The 22,762-nt window shown below is 51.0% G+C and overlaps 3 protein-coding genes across 4 annotated transcripts; 1 reads left to right on the top strand and 2 right to left on the bottom strand.

Annotated features, from left to right (window-relative positions):
* The first annotated feature begins 4,938 nt into the window (after positions 1–4,938).
* LOC117839930 (E3 ubiquitin-protein ligase Os03g0188200) lies at positions 4,939–6,552 on the top strand. The gene has a single exon (XM_034720368.2). It carries the CDS (start codon positions 5,173–5,175, stop codon positions 6,259–6,261), a length of 1,089 nt encoding a protein of 362 aa, XP_034576259.1. The 5' UTR covers positions 4,939–5,172; the 3' UTR covers positions 6,262–6,552.
* A 353-nt stretch (positions 6,553–6,905) lies between these two features.
* LOC117839929 (protein DETOXIFICATION 27) lies at positions 6,906–13,126 on the bottom strand. Of its 2 annotated transcripts, none has more exons than XM_034720366.2 (8): positions 12,683–13,126; positions 10,604–11,145; positions 10,425–10,511; positions 10,247–10,303; positions 7,930–8,168; positions 7,653–7,771; positions 7,463–7,549; positions 6,906–7,345 (listed from the first exon to the last, which is right to left on the bottom strand). In XM_034720366.2, exons 1-8 carry the CDS (start codon positions 12,989–12,991, stop codon positions 7,298–7,300), a joined length of 1,488 nt encoding a protein of 495 aa, XP_034576257.1. In that variant the 5' UTR covers positions 12,992–13,126; the 3' UTR covers positions 6,906–7,297. The 2 variants fall into 2 exon arrangements, with proteins under 2 accessions (XP_034576257.1, XP_034576258.2); XM_034720367.2 differs by lacking the exon at positions 12,683–13,126 and adding an exon at positions 12,561–12,581.
* A 3,965-nt stretch (positions 13,127–17,091) lies between these two features.
* On the bottom strand, positions 17,092–21,345 carry LOC117836568 (protein DETOXIFICATION 27). The gene is made up of 8 exons (XM_034716024.2): positions 20,677–21,345; positions 18,628–19,169; positions 18,470–18,556; positions 18,296–18,352; positions 17,962–18,200; positions 17,734–17,852; positions 17,544–17,630; positions 17,092–17,456 (listed from the first exon to the last, which is right to left on the bottom strand). Exons 1-8 carry the CDS (start codon positions 21,334–21,336, stop codon positions 17,403–17,405), a joined length of 1,845 nt encoding a protein of 614 aa, XP_034571915.2. The 5' UTR covers positions 21,337–21,345; the 3' UTR covers positions 17,092–17,402.
* Positions 21,346–22,762: the final 1,417 nt, after the last annotated feature.

Below are 22,762 nucleotides of genomic sequence, written 5' to 3' on the forward strand. Positions count from 1 at the left end.
GCAAATCCTGAGAGATCTCGTGTGGGGATTAGTTTGGATGCGTAGGTAGGTAAGGGGATTTGATTTGCTGAAAGAAAATGCTGCAAGTGTGAAATGCAAAGTTTGGAAGCATTGCTAACCTCTGCCGTCTCTGCCCGGCAGCCCGGGTCCTACGCGCTCTAAACAAAACGGGCACTTGAGTACGTAGTGCTGTGTGCTATCTGGACAGTTCCTTTGCTACTACTAGTATATTGCAACCATTTCCTTTCACTGGTCTGCAACCCAAGTTTATTGCAACTTGCATGAACAACGCTTATTAGCCTTTTGCTTGCATTTCAAAGATTCTTCTTCTAATTGCATTCATCCAGTCCAGATCAGGATGAACCCTAAAAGTATGGGTGGTGTGCGCAGCTGCCAGATCGACATGACTAATTGCTTTTTAAAGTACGCCAACTACAAGCAAAAAGAATGTCCTCTGCAATGGTTGTATGTTTCCTTTCTTTTGGCGGGCTTGTTATGGTTTGTACGTATTGTAGAGGCGCACCGCAATTGACTACTATGTATACTCATCTTTTTTTTTTTTGCCCATTTACACATGCAGCTAGTACCATGCAAAGCTTACTTTAAGCCAAGATGGAGATTGATCATGTCAATTTTATTGGAAACAATCGAAATCCTCTGCGCGATCAGATCATCAGAGCTCACTCAGCTGCGCTGTACAGTGGCCTGTGGGTGTACTACATGCGTCAGTTTTCTTACAAAGACAGATCGAGGCGGGTGATAAGCGTCCAAGCTAATAGTGCTAACTCTTGCTTGAATTGGGTATTTCTTCAATAGGTAGGGAGAGAACAAAAACCGCCATCGCATGCATGCCAGCTAACCAATCCAAGCCTCCAAGCCCTTGAAGTCATGCAGCAGACAAGCTCGATCGCTCACTTGCTCGCACTAATAACAAACTGCAGCCAGGTATGTAACCAAGGCTGGCGTAGGGCTGGTTTGTTAACTACAACCGATGTCGGCACGTGGAATCCCCTCCTGCCCCGGCCTGCACACATGCAAAATCACAAAGGGAATTTTGTCTTGGCAAGAGGGGCTGCGTGGTTAATTGCTCGTTCTGTCGACACTGAGCCTATAGCTAGGCGCCTAATGCGTCGAGCCTATACTGTCGTGCATGTGTTCATAGCCGCAGATGTGTTCCCAGCCTCCTAGTCCTAGTACACATTCTCTAGGTTTTGTGTGGATGATGTTACATCACACGATTCCGTTTAGACTGCATTTGTGCATGTACACATTTCGTTAAACACAAAACAGTGACAGTAGTAGCCTAACGTGACAAACATCCGCACACAGAATTCAGAGTTGTTGTTCTGCCGGCCTGGCCGGGTCTGGCCTCGCTCGCCGTGCACCGAGGGCTTCTGAGCCACATACACTGGCTCGTGCACGCTGGCCTACTGGCAACAATCACCATTGGCTGCCGCGCCCACTTTTTCCCGGCCAACTGCGACGATAAGTCGCGTCGTGTCTGCCCCCGCAGAGCGCTGCCCGCTGGGGTTCCTGTTCCCAGCTGCGGCAGCGGCGGAACTGCCCCCGTCACTGTGCGCGCCGCACGGCCCCGAGCTTTATTCCCACGGGCGACGGCCGGGCCCCCCGTCCGTTCTAGCGGCAGTCCCTCCTGATTTGGCGAGCTCACGAGCCCGGCGAGCTGGTTCGGACGGCACGTGCTGTACTACGCGGATGCCATATCGCCGCTGCCCTCTGGCCCCGAGGTTCCCCGCAGATACCACTCATTTTGCGGCCGCCTGCTTCCGTAACCCACCGCCCGCAGCGATTCAAGGCGAGCCGGCGCGGCGCGCGCCCAAGGGGGTTTCGTTCCGTCGCGGCCGCAGCGAAGCAAGCGCGACGTGGGGGCGGACGGAGCGGACCCCGAGCCCTGAGCCCCCGCCGGGGACAGGAAGTGAAAGGGGAGGCGACGGCCAGCGCAATCCTGCCGCCGCCTAGCGCAGTAGCAGCACGTACGCGCACAGCTACAATTCCCCAGGCCGGCCCGGTCCGGTCACGGCAGCCGGCAGGGTGTCGTCGTCAAATTATTCGCTGCCTTAGAATGATGAGGCCGCGGATCGACGGCGATCGGCGCAAGCAATCATGCCGCGCGCCCCGGCATCGTTGCCCGCGCGTAGCGCGCTAGCACCTATCACCTGGGCACGTTCTATGCGCAGGTCCGGGCGTCCGGCGTCCGGCCATGCCGGCCGGCGCAGGCCGTGTCGTCGTTCTCCCTCCCCATGGATGGAAGGTAGGACCGGATCGATCGAACGGGCGATGCGAGCACGATGGCCCCGGCCAAACACCCTGATGCGTTCTTACGTGTAGCTTAGCCCCTCGTGCCTGTCGCGTCCGGGACTTTTCGCCGACGTGACATCACACCGCTGGCCACGGTAGAGCCACGTAGCAACACAATCATCGACTGGACGGGACCCTAGTCCTGCTAGGGCATTGCGATTCCATCGTGCGGTGTGCGCGTACCACGGACACGGAGGTATCATGATCTGCGGCAATGTTCCGCATATATGCTGTGCTGCTCGTGACGCAGATCCTCTGCGCCTCTCCCTGCCTGCCGGCCTGTTCTGGCACGGATTGAGATATCGTTTCCATCAATGGTGAATATAAGGCCCCGTTTGGTTCACCCTGCTTATTTTTAACATCCGTCACATCGAAGATTTAGATACTAATTAGAAGTATTAAACATAGACTATTTACAAAATCCATTACATAAGTGGAGGCTAAACGGCGAGACAAATCTATTAAGCCTAATTAGTCCATGATTTGACAATGTGTTGCTACAGTAAACATTTGCTAATGATGGATTAATTAGGCTTAATAGATTCATCTCGTCGTTTAGCCTCCATCTGTGTAATGGGTTTTGTAAATAGTCTACGTTTAATACTCCTAATTAGTATCTAAACATTCGATGTGATACGTGCTAAAAATAAGCAAACGAACTAAAACGCCCCCAAGGTTCCCGCGTCGTTGGTTATCCTCAGGGAATACGATGCTCTGGCAGTCCTTCCACTGAATTATCTGCGTTGCATAAGGCAGAGTTCAGACGCTCATCAGTCATCAGCTTCATCTGTGTAGTTGACGAGCGGCTCAATGTTTGCTGCAACGATCGTATCCCTTTTCGTATCCAGAAACCCACAATTAGATTTGTGCTCATCAATCAAAACTCAGCATAACGAAGGAACATCTACAAGGATAGATTTGTACACGGAAGTCCGTCCTTGGCAAAAACAAGACCGAGCACGAAAAGACGAAGGCCTAACTCAAGCGTCTCAAACTTTGGGCCGATGTATCTCTCTCAAGAACCTTATATAAGGCACGCCGGCCCATAAGCAGCGTTGGGCTGATGGGCTACGCTGCTGATAAGCCTTAACCGACGACGATGATTTGCTATTATTTTTTATTCTTTTAAAAAAATCTGGCTCGCGTGAAGTCCCCCGTCCACATTTCGAATTCGTTATCCTCAACTTGCATCCTAAAATAATAGTACATTCATATGCGATATGATGAGGGATTCAAAGCTATAGCGTCAGGTACCCAATGGAATTCATATTGACTACGCCGCAGCGCAAAAGAAAAGGTAGAGAAAGGGATCTGTAACACACTATTGATCGATGGAGCGTTCAACGCTTCGAAACCAACATGACTATACGTCACACTTAAAAAACGACGTCAACAGCACTCGAAGTAGTAGTTGGCAAACTGTATTTTAGATTTCACACTGCAAAGAACGATCGAGGTTATGACGGCTTCACGCCGCATGTCATCCGAAACATTCCGGGTCCGGGTTCAGCTAGTTAAGAAACCCCTGCTCCCCAAACTGAAATGGCAGCTTCTGTAATCTCACGGGGTGTAATCTCGTGGGGTGTTTGGATACGAGGTGCTAAACTTTAGCAGGGTCACATCAGATGTTCAGATGCTAATTAGGAGGACTAAATATGAGCTAATTACAAAACTAATTGCACAGATAGAGTCTAATTTGCGAGACAAATCTATTAAAGCTAAGCAAATTGTTATTGTAGCACCACATTGTCAAAGCATGAACTAATTAGGCTTAATAGATTTGTCTCGTGAATTAGACTTCATCTGTGCAATTAGTTTTGTAATTAAACTATATTTAATACTTCTAATTAGTATCCAAACATCCGATGCGACAGTTGCTAAAGATTAGCAGGGTATCCAAACATCCTTTAGCTTGAGTGAGGTTAGGGATGCAGATTACCTGGGAGGCTGCGAATCAGCCAATTAACAACGACATCGACATCGAAACGGACCATGCTGACGCGGGGGAGCAGGCTGGTCGGAAAGCGATCTTATCCCAGATAAACTCGACCAATGCTTGCCATCCAGTCGCTGGCTCGCTCAACGCTTTGGGAGCCTTTCGGTCAGAAGTAGAGGTCGTCCTTGGTGTGGCGGTGGAAAACGACCACAAAAAGGTCGCGCCGCTTGCAGCCTGCGTTGGGTTAGGAAGCGCGTCCGTTTGTACCGTCTCCAGACGGTGCGAAGTGGTACGCAGCTGTGCTCACTGCGTGCCACGGAATGGACATATTCAATTCAGGTGACCTTGGCGAGACCCGGTCTTTTCGGTTTTTATTCCGAGAGCGTGATCGATCTCCGTAAGCAAACCGCATTATCAAATCACGAGCAAACTACAGGCTTATTCGTTCGTTCTTTTCATGGGGCTGTAGTATGTCACCGGCCACCGGCGAGTTGACCTCTTAAACAAGAGAATTATTGTGCAGAGGACAAGCAGCTCCGACAAAATCACAGGCATGAATATCGGAGCTCGAACTAGAGCACACCGGCATTCATCAGCATCGCCGCATCGGCACCCGGCACGATTTCACGCCTGAGCCCCGAGCCCTGACCGGGCGAGTCGAGGACACTGTCTGTCTGGCATGCACGCAAGAGTCACCCACCGGCCACCCCATCACCATCAGCCGCTGAGTCAGCGGCACCGCCACGCGGCCCCGCTCTCCACACGCGGGCGCGGCGCCGGCGTCCCGGTCTCGCGTCCGTTACGTTGCGCGCCCGCGTAATTAAACACGTCCGGTTCCTTCAAACCTCTCTCTCCTCCCCATCCCTCAACACCACGCGACCAGATCCCACCGGCCGCCGGCGATCCACTCCTCGCCGGAGATGGCGACGGGTCGCCGCGGTACCACGGCGCCACTCCTCGTCCTGGTCCTGATTCTATCCATCGCCGCGCGGCCGTCTCTCGCCCAGCAGAGCAACGGCACGAGCGGCGGCGTGCACCACACGAAAACCGCCGGCGGGTTCACGCCGACCACGGTGATCGTGCTGGTCGTCCTCGTCTCCGCCTTCGTCGTCCTCACCCTCTTCTCCATCTACATCAACCGCTGCGCGCCGGCGCGCCCTCCCCTGCGCCGCCCGTCCCGCCACGCCCCGGATCTTCAGGCCGCCGACGGAGCGGGCGGCGCCGTCTACGCGGAGCGCCGCACGCGCGTCGGTCTGGACAGGGAGACCGTGGAGTCCTTCCCAACCGCGGTCTACGGCGACGTGAAGGCGCGCGTGGCGGCCAAGTCGGGCCCGCTCGAGTGCGCTGTGTGCCTCGCCGCGTTCGAGGACCACGACGAGCTCCGGGTGCTCCCGGCATGCTGCCACGTCTTTCACCCGGACTGCATCGACCCCTGGCTCGACGGCGCCGTCACGTGCCCGCTCTGCCGCGCCGACCTCACCGTGGCCCCGCCTCCGGCCGCGCCCGCCGAGAGCTGCGACCTGACGGCGCGTCAGGGGGCGGTGCGGGAAGAACCGGACGACAACGAGGAGGAGGACGAGCGCGACGAGGCGTGCCTGGTGGCCGCGTTGACGCCCGAGTCCGTCATGAGCTTCGGCGCGGCGCGGCCCCACGAGTTCCACTACCGGCGGACGCAGTCGGCCATGGACATGCCGGACCGCCACACGCTGCGGCTGCCGGAGAACGTCATGAAGGAGCTCGCCGCCGTCCGGAGGCACCGCCGGGCCGCGAGCCTCGCCGGGTACCCTGACGCGGTGGAGCGGACGCCGTGGTGGCTGGCCTCGTTCTGGCGGTCCGTGTCGTGGCAGCGGCAGGGCCGGGCGGAAACGGACGCCCCGGAGGACCACGGTGGCGGCAGCCAGCGGGTTGTCCCGATCACCGGAGCGCCGGCGGAAAGACCCAGCGGATCAGGGGCTGCTTGGGACGACAAGGAGAAATCAGCTGACTTTGGCGCATTAAACCAGGTCTGATTGATTTGCTTTTGCGTGGATGTAAGGATGATCAAGACCGTGCAAACTGTTAGATACAATCGGCATGTCTCATGCTTTCATACGGGTAGTACCAGCACCCAAAGATTAGGGTTCTAGTGTACATAATAAAACTTTCGATCTCGATCTTAATGCCTCCCAGAATTGTAAGATCCATTTTAGCGATCGAGTAATGCTCCTTAAATAGGCCATTAACAGTAGTTCATACAGTATTTGTCACTGACTCACTGTAAAGTATCGGTGGCAAGAAATTACAGCATCGGTTACCTGGAACTCTGGAAGCCTTTGATTGCCTCCAACTGTGATCTGGCACGAGATGGCACGACCGTCCAAAACAGAAACTAGACCGCACCGCCGGTCGCCGGAGCTTTTTTTGTTTTTTTTGGCCGGTGGTCAAAGAGAACTCCTTGAAGAATGTATTCCGTCATAAACAATGTCCGCAATAGTCGTACACGAAAGGGTCAGCTCTCAGGCGACTTTATCCAATCCCCGAGCTCATGTGTGATTGCAAGATGGCGACCCATTGAACATTGGTATGACCGTATGAGCATCAAGCAGTAGCTAAAGTCATCACCGGGGTGTGGCCCCGCGCAAATTCAAACAAGGAAATGGGATGCTCCGAGAGGGAAAGAAACATTTTAGATGTAATTTTTTCACTTTACGGAAAATAATCCATTCAGCATGCTTGTACACATTTCCTTTTGGATGGGACATGCTTGCACATTGTGCTAGTGCAAAGAGCCACAGACGATGAGACGAGAAATGTTGTCGCCTAATCAGAAGACGATGATGATTAATCACAAAACTCAGTGAAGCAAGCAAAACCAACAGAGCCAAGCAAACCTCTGTCTTCATTCAGCAACAATCCATCCCGTTACATGGTTACCCTTGACTAGCTGCTTCTAGCTTCTTGTTCTTCCATTCGGCAAAAAATTGGTGACAGGCCAACACACACACGTACGATGTCAGAGAAGAGCAAAATTACGGGTGGATATTTGTACACCGGATCCTGCCATCATCACCGAACTTGCGACAGTTTGTCCATGCGCGTGCTCGCGATCATGGCCTGCAAAACAACACCACGTTCAAATCGTTAGCTCTCGACAAACGACAAGCACAAAACACTTTGCCGGAAATGTATTCTTGCAGTTTAGCCGAAAGATGCGTAATGTAGGTAGCTCACCTCCTTTTCCCAGTCGCAGCGGACCGTGATGATTGCCAGGATGAGCGTCTGGACGGCGGTTCCCCCAATCATGCCCGCCCAGATTCCCTGCGAAAACCAATTTCAGGCGGCGAAGCAATATAATGTTGGAGCTTGCACTGGTGACTGGTGGCGAGAGGGATTTGCACAGCACAGTTCGATCACAACGTACCAGCACGCCAAGGTTGAAGAGCCATCCGAGCAGGATTCCCATGGGAACGCCGATGAGGTAGTAGCAGCCGATGTTGACGTAGGCCACCATGGATTGCCAACCGGACCCAACGGCAACACCTGAAAATTTGACCCAAAAAACGAGAATGAATATTCATGTGCTCAGTACAGCTATTGGGCTGATAATTCATGTTGGAAATGGGCCTGTTTGGGCTGTAGATGTTGTCAGGCCCACAGAAGAAGGTAAATGTAAAACACCACTTTTTTTTTTTACGGACCTGAGAGGACGGGCTGTATGCTGTTGAGGAGGATGGTGAAGGCGAGAAGGACGGAGAGGTTGTCGACGGCGTCCAGCACCACGGAGCTGGAGGTGAAGATGATGGCGAACTTGTCGTGGAGGCCCATGATGAGCACCCAGAAGAAGAGCCCGATCACCAGCGAGGTGATCGACGACACGATGGTCGCGAACCTGGCGCCCTTGCCGTTGCCGGCGCCAAGCTCGTTCGCCACACGCACTCTGCAAGAATCGACCACCAAATTCGAATATTAGCTAGACGTCGGTTGTAGTGTGGTACTGTACTGAACAGCAGCCACAGACTAGACGTCGCCGGCCACAGGCTATGGCAAATCATATATGCTCGTCTTTTCCTGAACCCCTGGGCCTTTCGTGCCCTTCCGCTGGACACTACGAGTAGAGAAGTAGAGAGCTCCAGAGCTTTGGATTCTCGAATATGCATGTTAAAAGATGGTCGCTCGATCAAACACAGGTGATGCCTGATGCCCCCTATCGCCACGTTTCGCGACGCAAAAATCTACATGGTCACGTACGGTTCCCGCCTTTGTTTTAATTTGAGAGCTGAGAGAGTAACTGCTACCATGAAGGAATGTCATTGCTGCCAACAAAAACAGGAGCTAGCTAGGCACGGCATGCGCGCGCGGCAGCCAGCAGGTTAGCAACCGGCCGAGGTCTTGTTTAGTTGCCCAACTTTGGTGTGACAAAATTACTATAGCAATATTGTAGCGTTTCGTTTGAATTTGTGAATTATTGTCCAAATATTGACTAATTAGGCTCAAAAGATTCATCTCGCAAAGTACAACAAAACTGTGCAATTAGTTTTTAATTTCGTCTACATTCAGTACTCCATGCATGTACCGTAATTTTGATGTGATGAAGAATCTTTTTTTACATAGTACTAAAGTTGAGATTTTGGAGTGGACTAAACATAGCCCGAGCCGAGAAGAATCTAGGGACGCCGGCCGGATTCCAGCTGAGTCCCGAGGCTGGTCCCGGCGGCAGCTAGCCTGAAGCGCACAGTGTACGCAGATCGATCGCACGTCGCGATGCTGCATAGCTGGGGGCCTGGGGCACGGCAGCATGACAGTGACAACAATTGAAAAGCTATACGACGAGAACGTGGACCAGAAGATGCCGGAAGCCCCGAAGGATCGGGGGGAAAAGGGCAACTGACCGAATGATAAGAAAAGCTGTACTTACGAGACTGCACTGCTGCAGTCTGTCGACCTAATCATGCCTGGTCGAGCAAATCCTACGGGGTGCTTGGCTAAAGTTTCGTATTTAAATATTAATTATTATTATTAAATATAAACTAATTCCAAAACTAATTGTATAGGCGTAGGCTAATTCGCGAGATGAATCTATTAAGTCTAATTAATCCATAATTTGACAATGTGATGCTATAGTAAACATGTGCTAATCATGAATTAATTAGGCTTAATAGATTCGTCTCGCGAATTACCCTGTGTAATTAGTTTTATAATTAACTCATGTTTAGTCCTTCTAATTAGCTTCCGAAGATTCGATGTGACATGGATTAAACTTTAGCTCAAGGATCCAAACACCCCCTAAGGCTAAACTTTAGCCCCCATCACATCGGATGTTGATATTAATTAGGAGTATTAAATATAGGCTAATTACAAAATTAATTGCACAGATGGAGGCTAATTCGCGAGATCAATTTATTAAGCCTAATTAATCCATGATTTGACAATGTGGTGCTAAAGTAACCATTTGCTAATGATGGATTAATTATGTTTAATAGATTCGTCTCGCGAATTAGCTAAGAGTTTCTGCAGTTAGTTTTATAATTAACTCATGTTTAGTCCTCCTAATTAGTATCCGAACATTCCATGTAACAAGAGCTAAACTTTAACAAGAATCCAAATACGCCCTTTTGACGCCGGAATAGTATGTAAATGAGTAACAATTATCGCCCATCACGAATTCCATTACTCTCTTGGAAAGTTGGAAATGAGACAACAGAAGTTGTTACTAAAAATAGTTGTACTGTTCTACTGCAGTATGTTATATGTATAATGCTGTAGAAATAGCAATGCTAGATACTTCCTCCGGTCCTCCGTTCCAAATTGTAGGTCGTTTTAACTTTTCTAGTTTAATAGATATTATTATGCATCTGGACTATGGAATACTCCTATGTTTTCACAATATTTTCTTAAAAAATATTTTTTTCGAAAAGGAGTCTTAGAAAATATCTACGGCCAGAGAAAAAGGAAATTTGCCTTCCAGGGGTGCACCATGCCCCAGTATATACGAAATGTTTACAAAGATTAACTTACCCGGTGCCTGCGAAGAATGCCAGCGGAATCATCATCTCCCACCCGTTAATTGTCATGCTGCGTTCACACAAGAAAAAGGGAATGATCATACGTTGTGAGATGAAACCATTGTAATAACTGCATAGCGGGTAATTTGGGGAGGTACTAGCTAGAAACAAGAGAACGATCGATTAGTTACCAGATGGAGAGCGCATCGACTGCAATAGCCGCGTTCTTGAGGTTTCCGGTCAGCAAGATGAGGATCCTGTAGTACCAGTTCTCCAAGCTGCAGGCGTAAAATGCCGTAAGCCCACAGTTGAGGCCCAATGGGCGACATCACAGACATGTTCAACGCGAGGTATCAGTAGACGTACGTACCAGAGCATGACGCCCGACGCGGAGGAGAGCTTGAGGAACTCCCACATGCCGGCGAACGCCTCGACCGAGAACCCGTGCCACGTCTCCGGGCACCCTCCGCAGGAGACGTAGGCGAAGAGCATGGTGGCGGTGGCCCACCAGGAGAAGTTGAGCGTGAGCGCAATGCCGACGAGGCCGAACTGGAACCTGGAGACGAGGAGCCAGCTGACGAGGACGTGGACGGCGAGCGCGACGGCGGAGGCGGCGGCGTTTACGAAGTTCTTCATCTGGCACTGCAGGAAGCGCTGCAGCGGGAAGAGGATGGCGAAGGAGAAGTGGAGCGGGATGAACCACACCGAGACCCGGCCGGCCATCGCCGACAGCGCCGGCGACTGCCCCGTCAGGAGGAGCACGTCCTCGGCGAAGAAGTACATGGGCAGGAGGAGCACCGCGCACAGGAGGAGCACGATCCAGGAGCGCTGCATGTACACCCCCATCATGTGGAACTTCTTGGCGCCGAACGCCTGCCCGCACAGCGTCTCCAGCGCGCTCGCCATGCCCAGCTGCATGGTCACAAGCATTGTTCATCAGCTACTTATTTCTTTTTTTTGGAAAAAACTTAATGCAGAGAGATTTCTTTTTTCCGGCCGGTTCGCTCCCGGTGGACTCGTTGGACACTCCCTGGCACCGAAAGGCACCAGCTAGCACTCCCGTGGTCCTCGTTTGGGGACCGAGACGATTGCGATCACAGATTACAGAATCAATTTTCTGTTGCGCTAGTACAATTTGGCAGGGTAGGTCATACTGGTCAGTAGGAACATATGCTTCGGGAATACCGCACGCGTTGGATGTTCATCAACACCGAACTGACCGAAGGGGAAGAAACTACGCATCGACCATACCCATCTAGGCAAAAAGATGAACTTAATTTACTGATCCACAACGAAAATACGCAAATTTCCATCTAATCGAAACTACGCACAGCTGACACACCAAACCCGTTGGAAACTTGGAATGGCAACTGCCCCGTGATCTTTCATCTATCGCCAGTTCATTCGTGCCGAGATAAGCCTAGAACTGACGCTCGACAAAGTGTAGTGCCTAACACCACTAAGAAAAACCCTATGGTATGGTATGGCTAAATTACGTCCAAGTCAGGTGATAACGGCAAAATTAAATCAGCTTTCTGTCGATTCATCCACTGACGAATGCAGCTAAAAGTTGAGGAACCTGTGCGAGTCCAGTAATGGATGCGAATCCTAAACAGCAGGAGCAGCGATGGCAGCTGCTGCTGGCCACTCAGCGGCGCTCGCAGTGTTTCCTTTCTTTACTTGTCTATCGACGCGTGCGAACAAGAAGAGAAAGGAAAGTTCAGTACGCTGTCTGGAAGGATCCTTCCCTGTCATGTCATCCCAAGCAGATCGCAATCCAAGTAGCGGGAATGGAATGGATTCGTCCACTCACCGGTCGGTTTGGCGTCACAGTTCGAATCTGAATACTGGTACTATCTTGAGAGGTTGAAGGATTACCACAAGAGAGCAAGTGCATTTGATTTTTTTTTATGAATTGATGCGTCGCCTGGGAAAAAAACTCAGCCGTAGCTTTATTTCTGGCTGTATGTCAGTTACAGTAGTTTGGTTTCCTTTTATCGACGACACGTATGGTATGGATGGATGCGTGTAGTACAGCCGAGATAGCGGCAGCTGGGATACGTAGTAAATGCATGCACCGTGTAAATGAAGTAGTCCGGACCAGTTAGCTGCTAGTGTTCGGGGGAAAAACACAAGAAAACAAAAACGAAAACGAAAAAAACTAGAAGTAGATAGTGCTAGCGTATAGCTTAGAGCTCGATCTAGACTCTGCGATCCTCTTGTAGACTGCACACACGAAACGACGATCGACGCACATGTCCCACGCATGCTATCAGATCAGGAAAACTTGTGCCACACTATTGTCCTTAGGGGGAAAAAGGGGGAACCTTGGCTGCCTTGCCGAAGAGAATGCGGAGCGGATCGATTGCAGGATTGGCCGGGCGGAACTTGGGACGGGCGGCGAGGAAGGAAGGCAGGCAGGTAGCGGGGGCGGCGTGCACGTACGTACCATTAGGCCGAAGTTGAAGCCGACGACGACGGTGTTGGCGATGGAGATGGCGGCGAGCTCGAGGTCGCCGAGGTGCCCCGCGAAGGCTTGCGTGATGACGTTCATGCTGTAGGTGACGACGCGGCTGAAGATGGCGGGGGCCACGATCACCCACAGCTTCCCCGACTCCTCCCATACCCTCCGCCCGAGCGGCTTGTCGTCTCTGGCCGCCGCCACCTGCCAGTCCTCCTTCCTCACGTCGGCGTTCAGCAGCGACACCCGGCGCGCCTCCTCCTCGTCATCCCCTCTCTGCTTGCCGCCCGTGGCCATCGTATCGATCCAAGCCTCTTGGTTATTCGATCTCTCTACCTCTCCAAATGCTTTCTGATGTGAAGGCAGTTAGAGGAGGACTCTTGTCGGTCTGGCTCTCTCCGAAGGGGAGCGTGAGAGACCGGCCTGGTTTTAATAGGCAGGACAGGAGGCGTTGGGAGTTGCGTGGCTGTGTTGGTGAGTCCAGCCTCGCCGGAGCCAACGTCAGCGACGACGGAAGCAAAGACAGTAGCGAAGATGGGTGTGTATACCAGGGACAGGGACGAGCCGCGCGCGCCCGTGCGTCTCGGGAACGCGTGGTTGTTGCGCGCGAGCTTTTCCCCGTAGCGTTGGGCGCTCCCGCCGCCTAGGCTGCTCGCGCGGCGCCGCGGCGGCCAGCTACTATACCCATGAATCATTTCGCTGCCGGCTCGCTGTTCTCACCTCCTAAAACTAAACGAGATCCACGGGGCCTGGCCGCCTACCGAACACGACGGATCCGCTCCGTGACACGCCCCACCAGAACCTGATCTCCCACGACGACGCGCATCCAGCGCCCGTACGTGTGACCGTGTGTCCCAGGACAGGTACATATTGTATCGTGTCGTGCTACACGCCTACATGCGACGACGAGCCCACGGCCTGGCGCAACCATACACGGCGCAGCCTGTGCGCGCGCAGCAGCCAGATAAAAAAAAAACAGCGATTTCGGCAGCCACACTGAAACTTCCAACCCGTCGCTATCTGCGTGTACGGACGGACGAACGTGCCCAAATATCGTGGAGGTCCAGGTCCTTTTGGAAGGAGTAATTAGCGTAGCACCCACGGGATTAGTACCAACCGATCGCTTTTGCAGTAGGAACAGGGACCAATGCTTGCAGGCTTTGCAGCGGATTCAGATTATACCATGGATGCGGAGCGGAGTAGGACTGTGACGACTGTCACGTGCTCGTCTTCAGATCACAAAGCAAATTGGAAAAAAAGAATTCTCAATCCGGACACCAACTGTGTGTGTGTATATCAGGACAGAGATCACATGTGTCACTCATGGGATGCTATATATCGACTGCCATTTTCTCTCTCTAAGAGCTTTTTTTTTATAAAGATTCTCTAAGAGCTTGTATCAGATGAAACAATGATCCACTTGTTAATACAAGTTCTAGTTGTCGCTTATGTGGATATTCCAAGCATACATCCAAGCCATGGTTTAAAAAAAAAAGTGTCTCTTGAATCTTCATTCGTACTGTAGGCTAGGTAAACAGGACCAACAATTGTCATCTTTGGGTAAATTTCAGGTGAAATTTTCTCTCCATTTTTTCACTTTATAGCTCCACCTTATTCGCCAGGTGCTTTAGAATTCCAAATTCTAAACTCACATGAAGTGAAATGACACGGTAAAAATAATACTTGCTCCACTAGCTTGCTGCTCATGTGGAAAAATCAAAGCATCCGTCAAAGTCGTAGTCAAAAGGACTCCCATCATCATGTACGATGATATTGCGTTTGTGTCTTGATGTGATTGATAAACTAGCTTATCTAGCCCCGATATTTGCATCAATACAAGTCTAATTTCGCCAAAAAGACAGTTTTCCACTCATTTTACAACTGTAAGTGGTGCCTTGACCCGACAAAATAAATGGTGCCTAAAAGAGCACCAATGATTTGACATAATTCCTTTTTTAAAAAAGAAAAGCTCCAAGAGAATTCTAAGAGTATATTAATTCTTATGCTACTTATTAGTTAAGGGTAACTGGATCCGAAACTCAACAAAAACTTGCTATTAATAATGTGCCCTCTTAAAAGGGCAACTGGTACATATAGAGTGCTAGTCCTATGCAATCAAATTGATGTAATTGGATAATACTAGTGCCGAACTCCTAAAAACCCGGGGCACTTGTACACGGAAGGAATCCGTATTTTTTTGAAAATGTATTTCACTTATATATACATGTACTAAAAGCAGGCCGCCGAGGTGTACGTAGCATGGGGCCGAAGTTGAAGCCAACGACGACGAAGTTGGCGATGGTGACGGCGGCGAGCTCGAGGTCGCCGAGGTGGCCGGCGAAGGCTTGCGTGATGATGTTCATGGTGTATGTAGCCATGCGGTCGAAGATGGCTGGCCCCACGATCACCCACAGCTTCCTCGACTCCGCCCACACGCTGCTCCACAGTTTGCTCTACGACCCGCGGCCGCCTCCCGTTCCCCCCTGGTCACGTCGCCGTTCAGCAGCGCCACCGTGCTGCAGCTGCTGCTGTCCTCCTCCCAGCATCTTCCTTCTCTCTGACTATGGTGATCCATGGCGAGACGGCCAGAACCCCCCTCTCCCTCTCTCCCTCCCCTGCCCTGCTACGCTTTCTTTGGTTCTTGTCGAGGTGTTAGTGGAGAGGGGAGTGGAGAGTGGACAGGACGGGCGAGCTGCCCGGCTTTTAATAGAGGAGCTAGCTAGGTAGAGGCGGATTAACGGGCAGGGGCGGCTGGCTGATCGGGCGGCGGACGTGGCAGCAGTCGCCAGCGAATCCGACAAGCCGCGCGTGGTTGAACTGCTGTATTCACGCACTCCCGCTGGTACGCTCGCGCGCTGCCTATTCGTGCTCAACCGCCGGACACTTCCGTTCTGCTTGGTGAAGCACCGGGCCTTTGGGAAGAAAGTCTCGTCAGCACTATGCATGACGTGCATAACTGCAAACGGCTGGAAATCTGAAAAATCAAGGTAGGATGCTAGTCATTTGGAGCGTCAATCTCTCAGAGCCACATCTGCACCTACCCCGGCCCGAGCAGCAACTTGAGGCAGACACGGATGAGAAATGCTATATATATGCATGGTTGGTGCCATTTCAAGATCCGAATGATCAGGTCAGCAGTGGTAGAAAACTGAGAATTAGTTCCGGTTGTTAGAGCTCAAATCTACCAAAAATTCATCGGAGATAAATTTTTCAAGATGAAATGGGGTCTTTAATCCCGGGTCATTCACCCGGGACTAAAGACCCGCTTTAGTCCCGATTGGTGTTACCAATCGAAACTAAAATGTTTTGAAAAAAATAAAAAAAAATTCACAACGCCCCACACCCGTCGTCATGCCTGCTCCCACCCGCCATGCCAGCTCACCCACGCCGCCACCGGAGGCCCGGCCGCCCGCGCCCGCCCGCCGCCTGTGCCTGGAGATAAGGACCTGCCCCTGGAGATAGAGATAGGAGAAGAGATAAGATAGAAATGGAGAGGAGGAGAGAAGAAGATAAAGGTGTGGAGAGAGAGGGGAGGCCGCGTGAAAGGGTTTTGTCTCGGTTGAAAATACCAACCAAGATAAAATGCCTCCTCTTTTGTCCCGGTTGGTAATTCCAACCGGAACAAAAGGGGAGGCCTTCCAACTAGGACAAAAGGGAGGACGTTGGTGCAATTTTTTATAGTCGTTATAACCGGAACTAAAGCTCCCCCCACGCTGGTCGTCGGTGGTACATTTTTGATCCGGGGTTAAAGCTACTTTAGTCATGGTGCAATATTAATCGGGACTAAAAGGATTAGATGGAAGGTTAGTTGCAGGACGACATACTCAGGTATAGCAGCCAGCAGTACAAACACTTCCCTGGCGAAAGGGAAAGCCGAAATCGCAGGAAGTGCTTTTCAGTGCCCGCTTGCAGTTTGAAGCATTTGGAAAGAGCCCAATGCACGATTATTCAATCAGCGCTCTCCACAGGACAGGAGCTGACTGAGTGCATTCTGCAGGAGGCCGAGCTGTGGATCCTTGCAGGCGCTAGGCGCTTAGGTAGTCTCCAGCATGAGTAGTAGCAGTCTAATTAAATAAGGCCAACAGCCAATGGGTTCTCTGCATGCATACTGAGTGTGCACGGGTGTGGCGTGAGCTTGATCTCCGCCGAGTTTAATACAACGATGCACAGCTTTCCTAGAAAAAAATACCCGCTTGCAGCCGACGAGGACAATGACATTACATGCGACGAGTTGTGACCGATCACTTGGGCTCTAGATTCTACCTACACTTCATAGTATCAGCCTGAGGGTCTAGATCAGTAGTTTCTTTTTTCTGTTTGAATAACCAGCAGCTGATGGGATGGACCGTATGTACAGTAAATAAAGCCATGAACCCATCACTGGAACTAAGCCGAAAGGGAGAGAAACACTTCAGATTTTTTTTCCTTTTTTTTATATGGAAGCGAATCCATTCGGCATGCTTGTACATTTCTCTTGCATGGGAAATGCTAGCTTGCACGGTACTAGTGTGTGCAAAGACGTGAAATGTTCTCGCCTATGCAGAAAGACGAAGACTACGAAACTCAGTGAAACGGACCTCCGGCTTCATGCTGGCAACGGTCCATCTCGTTAAATGCTACCCTTGAGCTTCTTCTTCGTTCTTCTCCCATGCGGCAAAATATGGTGACACACGTACTACCCTAGAGAAAAAAAATTGAAATTTCGCCATCAACTAACTTCCGGTTCCGACAGGTTCTCCATGCGCGTGCTCGCGATGAGGGCCTGCATGCAAACGACAGCCCACGTCAGATCCAAATCGTTAGCTCTCGATCCACAAGCAACAGGCACAAAACTTTTGGTTTAGCTCACCTCCTTTTCCCAGTCGCAGCGGACCGTGATGATTGCCAGGATGAGCGTCTGGACGGCGGTTCCGCCGATCATGCCCGCCCAGATTCCCTGCGAAAACCAATTTCAGGCGGCGAAGCAATATGATGTTGGAGCTTGCACAGGTGACTGGCGGCGAGAGGGATTTGCACAGCACAGTTCGATCACAACGTACCAGCACGCCAAGGTTGAAGAGCCATCCGAGCAGGATGCCCATGGGAATGCCGATGAGGTAGTAGCTGCCGATGTTGACGTAGGCCACCATGGATTGCCAACCCGACCCAACGGCAACACCTGAAGTGAATGTTCTGGGTCAGTCAGTACAGCCCTATCGGGCTGGGCCAATAGTCATATGTATCTTATGGGCTGTAATATGGGCGTGTTTATAAGGAAGATAGCTGACCTGAGAGGACCGGCTGGATGCTGTTGAGGAGGATGGTCAAGGCCAGAAGAACGGAGAGGTGGTCGACGGCGGCCAGCACGACGTTGCTGGAGGTGAAGATGATGGCGAACTTGTGGTGGAGAACCATGACGAGCACCCAGAAGAAGAGCCCGATCACCAGCGAGGTAATCGATGACACGATGGTCGCGAACCTGGCACCCTTGCCGTTGCCGGCGCCGAGCTCGTTCGCCACACGCACTCTGCAAGAATACAATCGACCACCAAATCTCCTCAACATTGCGCATGCATGCATGCATAATACGAAATGTATGTGTACCAAAGAGAATAAACATACCCACTGCCTGCGAAGAACGCAAGGGGAATCATCATCTCCCACCCGTTAATCGTCATGCTGTATGCACACAACAAATTAAAAAAGATTCGTTCTCAGATGAAACATATCCTGTAGTGGCTACTTTTACTTTGGTGAGGTAAAAAAAAAAGCAAAATTGATAGGTCAATTACGTACCAGATGGAGAGTGCATCCACTGCAATAGCCGCGTCCGGGAGGTTTCCTGTCAGCAAGACGAGGATCCTATAGTACCAGTTCTCCAAGCTGGATGCCAACGTCAGATTATCAGTACGTGATGGAGCACATGCAGCACGTAGACGACGTACTACACGTACCACAGCATGACGCCCGATGCGGAGGAGAGCTTGAGGAAATCCCACATGCCGGTGAAGGCCTCGAGGGAGAAGCCGTGCCACGTCTCCGGGCACCCACCGCAGGAGACGTAGGCGTAGAGCATGGCGGCGGTGGCCCACCACGAGAAGTTGAGCGTGAGCGCGATGCCGACGAGCCCGAACTGGAACTTGGAGATGAAGAGCCAGCTGACGAAGAGGTGGATGGCGAGCGCGACCCCGGATGCGGCGGCGCTGATTAAGTTCTTCATCTGGCACTGCAGGAACCGCTGCAGCGGGAAGAGGAAGGCGAAGGAGAAGTGGAGCGGGATGAACCACACGGAGACCCGGCCGGTCATCTCCGACAGCTCCGGCGACTGCCCCGTCAGGAGGAGCACGTCCTCGGCGAAGAAGTACATGGGCAGGAGGAGCACCGCGCACAGGAGGAGCACGATCCAGGAGCGCTGCATGTACACCCCCATCATGTGGAACTTCTTGGCGCCGAACGCCTGCCCGCACAGCGTCTCCAGCGCGCTCGCCATGCCCAGCTGCAGGGTGACGTGCATGCAATGGGTTGTTAATTCTTCAGCCATGTGGCGCCACGTCAGTCAGACACGACATACAATATGATAATAACCATTTCCTTTTTCTTTCTTTCCTTACAAAACTTATTATTAACGATGAAGAGATGTGGAGAGGAGACCACGAGCAAGAAAAGTTCCTGAGAGGCCTACGCAGATGTGAAACCCGACGAGTGGAGAGGATTCGTCCAATGGAAGCTCCTGGTTCAGTGGAAGAACCAATGCAAAACTCGGTTAGTAGCCGGCCTGTAGTACGCTCCTGGCCTGACGTCGAAAGGCACGGAAAGGATCAGCCGATCGAGCAGCCTCACTCCCGTGTTCCTCGTTTGGGGACCCACATGAAGCTATTGGGGTTACAGAATCAAATTTTCTGTGGCACCAGTACAAAGGGCATCCAGTTCGGGAATGCCGACCGACCAATGGGGAAAACTACGTAGTTTCGACGTTATACAAAAATCCTATGGTATGGCTAAATTTTGCCCAAGTCAGGTGATAACAACATAATCAGCTTTCTGTCGATTCGTCCACTACTCCACTGAAGTTAAGATCCTAAAAGTTGAGGAGCCGTGGTAGCGACCGCTGTGCGAGGCCGATATGCGAATCCTAAACAGCAGGCGCAGCGATGGCAGCAGCTGCCGGCCACTCAGCTTGTACATCGGCGGCGGTCGCAGTTTCCTTTCTCTAATGATGACCTGCCACTGCCTGGAAGGGGATCCCTGCTATCTCAGGGCAGTCCCAATGGGATATTGATGATAGTTTCTATCCCTCTTAATTATCATGCCAACTAAGCAATTTGCTGATGTGACAGTAGATTTATTATGGAGAGAGAGAGAAACCATTTCTTAGAGAGGAAACTAAGTCCTCACGCGCACCAATGAGCTAAGAAACCAGTGATTCAGCATTGGTGAGACCCAAGTAGTTTCTTCTTAATTACTGCAGGATCCTTTGCGCTTGCACCGCTGCTACCCATCACTCGAGCTCCTTTACATGATGCACAGAGGATCTGGTACTAGAAGGGAGAATGATTGGTTGGATTTTTATTTAGACTCTAGATAAAAAAGTTGCATTGTGAAGGATAATTTCTTGATACATATCCTAGACTATGGAAATTAGGTTGGTTTCTTCCATTGGGACTACCCTCATGTCACCCCACGCAGATCGCAATCCCATGTAGCGGAAATGGACTCATCCACGCACCGTTCGGTTTGGCTTTGCGTCCGGATCTATAATTAATACTATCTCGAGAGCGGTGAGCTTGAAGAATGATTACCAGAAGAAAGCAAGTGCATTTGATATTTTGATGAGGTTATGCATCACCTGGGAATTGAAAAAAACACAGGCGTGTCTCTTTTTCAGGAGTTGAAAAAACACAGGCGAGAAAATCTTCGAACGTTATTATTGGACGACGACGGTCGACGGACGCCGAGGAACGAAGGTTATTGGTAGCGGTGGCGACGTAGGTGTACGTACGTACCATGAGGCCGAAGTTGAAGCCGACGATGACGGTGTTGGCGATGGAGATGGCGGCGAGCTCGAGGTCGCCGAGGTGGCCCGCGAAGGCCTGCGTGATGACGTTCATGCTGAAGGTGGCGATGCGGCTGAAGATGGCGGGCGCCACGATCTCCCACAGCAGCCTCGACTCCTCCAACACCATCCGCCCGAGCGGCTTGTCGTCGTCGCTGCCGGCCGCCACCACCTGCCACTCCTCCTTCCGGACGTCGGCGTTCAGTAGCGCCTCCCGGCGGGACGCGTCATCGTCCCCTCGCTGCTTGTCCGTAGCCATCGTGTCGATGCAATCAATCCAAGCCTCTCCCTCTCCAAATTGGTTAATGTTTTCCGCCTCCACGGAGACGCTAGCTAGCAGCTCTCCGAATGTGTTTTGAAGAAGGCGGGGAGAGTAGGGGAGGGCTCCCTTGTCGTCGATCGGTCTGTGGCTTTCTCTCCGAATTGGAGCGGCTTTTAATAGGTCAGAGGACGTTGGGAGTTGGTTGGCTGTGTTGGTGAGTCCAGGCTTGCCTGAGCCAGCGTCAGCAACGACGACGACGGAAGGACGGAAATTAAACGAGCGTTTCGGCACGTGATGTTCCTCTCCCACGGGGAAGACGCCTACTCGCCCGGCGCCCATATAGCCCATGGATATCTTGCTAGTCCGCCGCTGTTCCACGCCTCTAAACGAGAGGTCCGCCGGGCCCCTAGCCTCCCTCACCACCAACACCACACACACAAAGATCTCTACGTAAAGCGCCACCGTGTTGCTACCCCCCTGTACCTACGAACTATACGTGCCCGGTGCCCCGATGTTTTTTTTTTAACGGGAGATGGCCGTGGCTCGGGAGCGGAGCTAGTAGGATTACCGTGTGCTCGTCAGTTATATATGGACGAACCAATCCACCAGATCAATCTTGGAAAAAATCTCAATCCTGTTACCAACTGTATATCAGTTTTATCAGGACACAACAATCACATGCGTCATTGGGATTCCAGTGACTATCTATTTTTTTTCTAAAAATTGTATCAAAGAAGCGATGATCCACTTTATCAATACATGTTCCAATTGGCGTTCATATAGAAATACCAGGCATACGTCCACGCCATGGTTAAAAAAAGAGTCCATTTTTACGCAATTACAGTATGACACTGCCGTGTCTTGGACTCTTGATGCAACTAGTCTACAAGCAAGCTAATTAAACAGGACCATCAATTGTCTATGGCTAAATTTTGGAGAGTTTTTTTCCTACTTTATAGTTCAACATTTTTCGCTGGGTGGTTTAATTAGAACCCCAAATTCTAAAATTACCTGAAGGGTTGCTCCACTTGCTCCTCATGTAGAAATCTATCATTAATTAGGCAAAGCCATAGTCAAAAGGAGTCTATCATCATTGCATTGTATCTTGATGTGGATACTGATAAACGAGCTTATCTAGCCCCGCGATTTGCAATAATACAAGTCAAATTTTGTGAAAAAGACAGTTGCACTTATTTTACAACTGTAAGTCGTGCCTTGAACCCACAAAATAAGTGGTGCCAGAAAGTGCATCATCAATGCTTTGAGAGAATTATTTTCAAAAACTCATGATGCTTTTTTTTATTATTATATATATAGTTCATAACTACTAGGAACAAATAATTCCTTCAAAGCTCATCATTAGTACATAACAATCATCCGATTGTTCATCCTTTGCTCACTGAGAACTGTCAGTGTTGAACCGTAAACAACCTACGAGTTGCTTGCTTGCATATAATCAAGGCTAAGATAGGAGCTCTGACTAATGAGAACTTACAAGGACTATTTTAATATTAGTTCAATATGCAGGAATTTTCAACTGGATAATCAACATTATCAAAGCAGGTCGCCGAGGGGTACTATATATGTTATCATGAGGCCGAAGTTGAAGCCGACGACGACTGTGTTGGCGTTGGATATGGCCGCGAGCTCGAGGTCGCCGAGGTGCCCCGCGAAGGCCTGTGTGACGACGTTCATGGTGTAGGCAGCGATGCTGGTTAAGGGGGTGTTTGGGAGGAGGGGGCTAAATTTTAGCTCCCGTCACATCGAATGTTTG

The sequence above is a fragment of the Setaria viridis genome, chromosome 9, assembly GCF_005286985.2.
Source record: "Setaria viridis chromosome 9, Setaria_viridis_v4.0, whole genome shotgun sequence".
NCBI lineage: Eukaryota > Viridiplantae > Streptophyta > Magnoliopsida > Poales > Poaceae > Setaria > Setaria viridis.

Bases quoted from the DNA above. Each gene is read 5' to 3' on its own strand.
- LOC117839930 (XM_034720368.2), top strand. From the start codon at position 5,173: ATGGCGACGGGTCGCCGCGGTACCACGGCGCCACTCCTCGTCCTGGTC.
- LOC117836568 (XM_034716024.2), bottom strand. From the start codon at position 21,336: ATGGGCTATATGGGCGCCGGGCGAGTAGGCGTCTTCCCCGTGGGAGAG. The intron at 19,170-20,676 runs GTACGTACGTAC...GTCACCCTGCAG, and splicing joins GCTTCAACTTCGGCCTCATG to CTGGGCATGGCGAGCGCGCT. The intron at 17,853-17,961 runs GTCAGCTATCTT...CATTCACTTCAG, and splicing joins CATCCAGCCGGTCCTCTCAG to GTGTTGCCGTTGGGTCGGGT.
- LOC117839929 (XM_034720366.2), bottom strand. From the start codon at position 12,991: ATGGCCACGGGCGGCAAGCAGAGAGGGGATGACGAGGAGGAGGCGCGC. The intron at 10,512-10,603 runs GTACGTACGTCT...TTACGCCTGCAG, and splicing joins GCGTCGGGCGTCATGCTCTG to CTTGGAGAACTGGTACTACA. The intron at 10,304-10,424 runs GTAACTAATCGA...GTGTGAACGCAG, and splicing joins GTCGATGCGCTCTCCATCTG to CATGACAATTAACGGGTGGG.